Source organism: Petaurus breviceps, unplaced genomic scaffold, assembly GCF_028583685.1.
Source record: "Petaurus breviceps papuanus isolate PSGF00001 unplaced genomic scaffold, PetGlider_PUasm1.0 171, whole genome shotgun sequence".
In the NCBI taxonomy this organism is placed as follows: Eukaryota; Metazoa; Chordata; class Mammalia; order Diprotodontia; family Petauridae; genus Petaurus; species Petaurus breviceps.
The window spans coordinates 8,668,587-8,676,247 of NW_027185754.1; the positions used below are offsets into that span (position 1 = coordinate 8,668,587).

Sequence of the window (7,661 nt, forward strand, 5' to 3'; positions counted from 1 at the left end):
CTAGCTGACCAGTCAGTGACAGGGGCTTCTTATCTTCAAAAGAAGAGATGGGAGTTTTTTCCCTTGTGAAAAAGGAAATTGAGTTTCCAGATCCCCCTATAATCTTCTGCTTCATCCAGAAGATAAATTCAGGTTGTAGATTGAAAAGGCATATTTATGTCTTCCCCATGAATAATTGTCTAATTTAGTCCATTAGGCCTTTTGAGGACTGGAAGTTGCATATGGCTAGGGAAGATCGTAGGATTTAGAGCTGAAAAAGGTACTGAACATCATCTAATGCAGCCCTCTTGTTTTTTAGATGGAGAGACTCAGATCTAGAGAATGAAAATGAATTGTGCAAGGCTCCTTTGAGTTGGAGCTGGGATTCAAAACTACCAATTCTAATCATTCCTGGAGCTCTGGCCCGCTCATTAAGAGCCCTCACTTTGCCACCAGTGCACCGAGGGGGGTCTTCCCCTCTCTGGCCCTTCATTTTCAACTCTGTTAAATGAGCCGTTAGACTAGTAAGTCCTTAAGGGCCCCTCCAGCTCACACATTTTAAAATTCTCCCATGGATGATCCGATTTCTAGAAAGACAAATGGATACAAGACATATAAGTTCTAATTAGTGTTTCCCAGATAAAACACATTCCTCCTTGTGTAGTTGGTTGAAAGTTGCAGTTGCTTAGTGCCAGCATCAGCGTGGGTGCAAGTCCCTTAAACTCCCAGGATCTTAGTTTCCTCACTTGTAAAATGAGGGGTTTGTGGACTTCCTAGCCTCAGATTTCTCTGCCTGTTCTAGCTATAGGATACCATGTTTGTTCCTGTGAGTGTACTGTCTTCAGAGTTTCTGCTGTGCCCAAGAACTTGGAGCAAGATTTAGGAACTCACACCACTTCTGACACCTGGTGGTCAGTTGGTGGCGCTGCATGATCTGGAAACTACCCGGGCTTTAAATGGGGTCAGGGCTACCTGGAATGTCCTGGCCCATGGATGGAGATTCATGCATTAACTATTTTCACAAGACAGTTATCATTAGACAGATGCCGTTATGGTAATCCAGCACAGTCCTCTGAAACTGAGAGGGCTTCACATCTTTTTCCTTGCCTGTGAGATTTGTAACATTTACCTGTACTTTTTATAAAGAATATAATGTGGATTAGTAGAAAGAGAACTGGATTTGTAGTCGGACGGCCTGAGTTTGAATCCTAAGCCTGTCACTTACTAGCTATGGGATCTTAGGGAAGTCGACTGCCCTTCCCCAGGCCTTTGTTTTTGTATCTATAAAATGAAAGGGGTTGGACCAGATGACTGCTAAGGTCTTTTTTAGCAAGGATAATTCTGTGATTCCAAGAGGGTAATTTATGAAACGTAAAAGGACCAGATCATGTTCAGAGCAAGGGAGTAGGTGAAACCAACTTCCCCTTCATTTTGTGGACTGTGAGAGCCTACCATTCTCTGAGACCAGTGGGGCCAGTTTACGCCACTGATCCCTGGGTTTTGACCATATCAGGTTGAAACAGGACCTGGTTACAATCTATGAGAAGGTGTGCTTCTTCCCCCAGTGGAGTGCCCTCTGAGTGCTGGGTAAGGAGGTAACATTCTCCTAGGAAGTAGAAACTGTTTGCTTGGAGGCTCCAAAACCCGGCTCCTAAATTACATCATGATTTATTTCTCTCTGGCACAAAGCAGCATGACTGGATTGCAATGCTTCCCTTCTCGAATAGAAGCAATTCTGGGGTGGCAGGTGCTGGTTACAGCCCTGCTCGAACGAGGAGAGCGCCCAAGCACAGGGGTTGTTTACCAAGCCCAAGAGCCAAGGCTTCCCATCCTTTAAAAAGTGCTTTTCCTTCAGGGTGACACGTCAATGGTTTCTGTGCTGTGGGTACAGCTCGGCTGCAACCGCTGAAGTGTTTCTTGGATTGAGAAGTACAGGGCGCAATCTGGTGCCTCTCCCTGCCAGCCCTCGGAGCCACTACCGGGAGAATAAAAAGAGGGAAATGTGGCGGGGAGGTCTCAAGGTGATAAGAGATTTATTTTCCTCTTAATTGTTACAGCAAAGATAATTCCCAGGGAGGAGAAAAGGGGGGGCCCTTTTAATGTTTCTTCCCTCCCCTGACGTTGCCCCTTCTCTCAGAGTATTCATGTCCCAACGATCGTACTTGACTGGTCTCAAAAAAGAGAAAGCGTGAGAGAGAGGGTGAGAGAAGGCGCCCAGGTCTGTGCCAGCATTAACAGATCTCCGAGTACAAAGCGAATGTGCGGGATTGGCAGCCATTACTTACGAGTCCTTTTTCTTTATTACATTTTGTTTGGTAATAATTGAGAAGCTTTTATGCGGCGCTCCGCGTAAATGGCACTGAGTAGGAGGGTATGGACATGCTTTCTATTATTCTGCCCCTCATGCGTGTCTCCTTTTCTCGTGTTTCCAGAACCACACGTTGAGCCAGCACGCGCAGTAAGCTTCTGGCACTACGGGGCTCCTCTCTGCAGAAGACTTGACGGAGACGCAGTGGGGAGGGCCATTTGAGCATTACATCCAATCAAAGTGTCATTTGCAACCCAGATGTAAAACTCTAATGATTTGGCCATGAGGCGCTGCTATTATAAGCAGCTGGAAATGAATATTAATGGAAGAGATTAAAAGTATTCCATGCTCAGTATTTTTTATTGTCCCGCTTTAGCTAGTATACTTTGAGAGCTTCCGCGGCAGACTACGTTTCTAGCGTTAGAGAGATCGCTTTTTTGGTGCTGTTGTCCTTCGTTGCTTCCTGTATTATATTGATAGTTTCCCCCCCTAAAAAAAAATTTTTGAAAAAAAGGTTAGATGTGATTTTTTTTCTTTTCTTTCTTTTCTTTCTTTCTTTTTTTTTTTGGTTGCTTTGTTAAACTCCTTTTAAATTGCAATCCTAGGTAATTGTGCATTGTGATGTGATTGCTTGGCTATCGTCTGAATATTCCTTTTTAATTTTTTAATTAAAGACTAATGCTTTGATTGGATTTGCCAGTTCACCGGACAGTGATTAAAACTATGTAATGAATATAATCGGTTTCAGTGCAACTGGATGGTCTGCTTTTTAAATGTGACTTAATCTGATTGCAATAACTAGTACAGTTCAATAAAGGGAATACATGCAATTTTAGTGTCTGGGTGTTTGAATCTGGGTCTTGATCTGCATATAATGTTTTCTGCACCTGTGTGTATGAGAGAGTATGGATGTGTGTGAGTGAATGAGTGAGAGAGAGAGAGAGTGTGTGTGTGTGTGTGTGTGTGTGTGTGTGTGTGTGTGTGTCTGAGAGTATTTGTGTGAGTAAATGAGTGAGAGAGAGTGTGTATGTGTATGTAAGAAAATGGTTTCCCAAGGGTAGGGCCAGGGATGAGGTGGGTGGGTAGAGAATGGTCATAACCCATAAAACCTGACTGAAAACTGAACAGGGCAACAAAAAACACCACTTCCTACCCCTGTTAGCCAGCTCTCTGTCCCTCTGGTGGTGAATGACCATGTGTACCCTATTCAGGCCAAGCTCAGCCTGTCGCAGGCTCCAGGCCAATACTTAAGCCCTGTTGCCAAGGAACGATCAATCAGTCCACAAGCATTTATTATTATAGGATTTACAGCTGAAAGGGACCTGAAGCATCATTTAGAATAGGTCAGCTCCCTTATTTTGTATATGAGGAAACTGAGACCCAGAGAGCAGAAGGAACTTAACTGAGGACACACAGCTAGTAAGCATCTCAACCCCAACACATAGATCTTTTTCATTCCAAACTCAGCAGAGTTCAAAGAAGCCTACGTATGAGGATGTGGTCCTGAAAGGAAGTCTGTCCATGGAGAGTCTTTTTGGCCTGAAAGGATTGCTCTGTCTCCAAAGCATGAGGCCTTTATTCTTCCCTCTGTGGTAGAAATGAAATTGCTTAGCAGAATATATATCCATACATAGAATTAGTTCTTTCACTATTATTATTCTTACTGCTATTCCTACTATTAGGAGACAATGCAGTTTAGTGCTAGGGGCTGCCTCCGACTCAGGAAGATTTGGGTCTCCATTCTGACTGTGTGATCTGGGGCAAGTCTTAACTATTTGATGTTCTCTGCCATTCCCCAAGTTCCAAATAAATTGCACCTGCTTTGTCAGTGAAACTATGAGTTCCCTACCGTGGTGAAATCACAGGTCCATCCTGTGCTCCCATGACCCTCTCCTGTGTCCTTCCCTGCCTCACATGCTTTCATTATGGTTGTTTTCCTGGATCCAAAACTGGAATATCAGAACTCCCCTCCCCCAATAAATTTCACAGGAGACAGGAAAATGCATTACAGAGCTCTGTATCACCAGAATAAAAGAATTAGACAGATTGGTCATTATTATTATTATCATATCTAATACATGATATTATATAATTTTTTTTACCATCTCTGTACTTCCTTTTTTTGTGCTGGAGGTGATATCTAATACCCCTTTTCATAGAAGGACTGAGTTAAATAATAGCAATGCAAAGGTATTTCAAGGGTCACAATCATTATTCTAGTTCCATGGTATATGCATTCAGTGATTTTTAACGTTGCTTTATAGCTGAGTGACATCTATGGTTCCAGTGACACATAGAAATGTTGTGGCTAGATCTAACCATGCCCCTCCCCTGCTCATAGCTTCTTATTTCCTTCAAGTAAAATGCAGATTCCTCAACCTGGCATAAAAGGCCCTGCACTATCTTGCTCCAAACTACCTCTCCACTCTTATTTTGAATTATTCCCTGTGACACATTTTATGTTCCAATCAAACTGGACCACCAGCTGTTACCTGACTACATGCATCTGTGCAGGGAATTTCCCCCTTCCCTCTCCCCCCATGACAATGTAGCCTCATCTTCATTTGTTGGAATCTTCATTCAATGCTCAGTTCAGATGATAACCACCTTCATGAAGTCCATGCTGATATCCCAGTTTTATGTAATATCTCCACTTAAGGAGATTTTTTTTTTTGCTCTTCTTCCCCTCTCTCTAGCTCATACCACACTTGCTTGTGTGTAGATTGTAACCCCCCCCCCCCACACACACACACATACACACCTTAGAGAATAAGCTCCTTAAGGGCAAGGACAGAATTTTTTTGTTTTTCTTTTCTTTGGTATTTTCCCTGGGCATCTAGTGCAGTCCCTTCAAATGGTAGGTACTTCAGGAACATTCTTTAACTGAAGAAGATTATTACAGAATCCACTGTTTTCACCCTCTGGAGACCAAAGAGAGTTTTCATGGCTTGTCGGACCTGGAATACTAAGCTTTTATTTCTGAGAAGATGGGAGACCTATTATCAGCATTTGGCTGTAGGTTTGTTTGGCTTCCGTCCATATCTGGATTTGTTTAAGTAACGATTGTCTTCATCCCCATCTTTGCTTAATGAGATCAGCACCATGGAGCTTTAGAGTCCAAGGTCCCAACCTTTAGGGCTACAAGATTCACTTCAGTGACAATCCATGAATCTCGCAAATCACATGATCTCTTTAGATCTCAGTTTCCTCATCTGTAAAACAAGGACATTGGCCTAGATGGCCTCTAAAATTCTTCCAGCTCGAAATGAATGATCCTACCATTTGCAGACCATCTTAGAAAGTGATTGTCTTGTTGTTGTAGGTGATAAAACAGAATCCCAGAATATAGACTTGTCAGAACAAAACAGAATGTCAAGGCTGGAAAGGATTTTAGAGCAGAATGTTTGAGCTGGAAGGGAACTTAGAGATTATTTGGTTCAGCTCTCACCTCTGTTTTACCAAGAAGAAAGTGAGAACTAAGGAAGGATGCCTATGTTGGTGACCAGGGAAAGTCCCTATGGTTTCTGTAGCTTAAAAGTCAGAACGCTTGTAATTCTGAATTGGAACCAATAGATTGCCACATACTTCATGGTAGCAACAGTACATGTGAGTATCATCCTCTAAGCAAAGGAAGTGTGTGTGTGTATGTGTGTGTATGTGTGTGTGTGTGTAGGGGAAGGGTTTGGGGAGAGGTGGTGCTCACGAAGGGGTCAGTAGTCTCAGGTCCTGGCTAGTTATTGAGGAGTGGGATATGTTTGAGGTACTTACCTTCAATTGCTAGCTAGAGTCACTGTGCCCCTAGGCTCACTCCTTTGGGAATCTATGACTCTGACACTTTATTCACTTGAAAACCTGGTGGAGGAGTTGAAGAGGAGGAGGAATTTCAGAAGCCTAAGGCAGCAAGTGCATTATTATTCCATTTTATGGGTTTATAGACCATTGCTTCATCATGTCTTTGTCTGGCAAGAGGAGAGTTTGGCTTGCAAGGTTTGCAAGGTGAGTGGAACCGGGACCTGATCATTGCAGCCAGGTGCCGCACGGCCCTGTGACTCAGCATACCCTTGAGGGGTCGAAGGAAATCTGGCTTCAGACAGGTAAGAGTTTTAATCACAAAGAAAAATCTATAATAATGAAATCTTCCCAGACCACTCTGGCTCATAGGAGTCTCTTCTGCCACTGAACTCAGAGCATTTATTTAGGACCTGAACGCCCACTGTAGGACTTAATCACATACTGCCTTGTGACAGCTCTAAATTGGTTATCTTATATTATTGATATTTAACTTTTCCTGGGGGTTTGGCCTACTCTCCTAACAGAGTAAACTCCGGGGGATGGGGGTGGGGTAGAGGTGGGGGTGGCTTGGAACCTTATCTAACCTGTCTTTGTACTCCAACACCCCACACTGGGATTTGCACATAGCAGGTGATCAATAAAGATTTGTTGAATGATTGACTGATAATAGCAATACAAAAGATTTCATATTACTATATCATATATAATATATATAAATTATATGTTATTATATAATTACTATATAATTATAGTAATATATAAAATTACTATAGAATTACTATGTAAATACATTTATTTATAAATATTATTTATAAGTATGGCCCCTTTTTACTTTGAAACAATTACTGATTATAGACACATAGATATCCCTTTTTTGGGGGCCCCTTCCGGACTTCCCTCTAGCTTTAGTGCCAGGGCTCAGTCCTTCTCCTCCCCTGACTCAACCTAGGCAGACTTGGCCCTGCAGGCTCAGGGAGGTGGAGGAGGGCTCCCAGAGGTGGCAGGCTTGGAAGCCACGTGTGTGCCTCTTCTCAGGCCACCTCCCCAGGCGGGGAGCTCTGTCCTCACTCAGCTCTACAACCCACATGCACTTCCAGCCCAGAGCTGACATACTACAACCCCTGACTATAATAGATAATAATAGCTAACATTCACATAGCACTTACTATGTGTCAACAATAATCTAAAGTGCTTTATAGTTATTATTCATTTGGTCCTCACAACAACTCTGGAAGGAAGGTGTTATTATTCCCATGCTTGTGTGTAGATTGTATCTTCCCCCTCAGACACCCCACCCCCTTCCACACACACACCCTTAGAGAATAACAAAGAGAAAAGTTAAGTGACTTGTCCAAGGTCACACAGTTGGTAAGTGTCTGAGGCAGAATTTGAACTCAGGTTCCCTGCACTCTAGGTGCCACCTCGCTGATCATATGGAGAAGGAAATAGATGCACAGGGAGGAGAAAGGATTTACTCAAAATCTCATATTAAGTAGAGAAAGAATTTGAACTCAGGTCTTCTGACTACAGCACAATGTTCTTTCCATTACACTTCACTGCCTTTTTTTTTTTTTTTTGCAGG

General features: G+C 42.8%; 1 protein-coding gene across 7 annotated transcripts in view; it reads left to right on the top strand.

The window, feature by feature from the left end:
• Positions 1-3,117, top strand: part of ZNF423 (zinc finger protein 423) — a 438,674-nt gene extending 435,557 nt beyond the window's left edge. For all 7 annotated transcript variants that reach the window (XM_069082540.1, XM_069082545.1, XM_069082546.1 and 4 more), the window contains one exon: positions 2,412-3,117. In XM_069082540.1, the coding sequence (XP_068938641.1) occupies positions 2,412-2,441 (30 nt within the window). In that variant the 3' untranslated portion in view covers positions 2,442-3,117. The remainder of the gene's footprint in view (positions 1-2,411) is intronic.
• Positions 3,118-7,661: the final 4,544 nt, after the last annotated feature.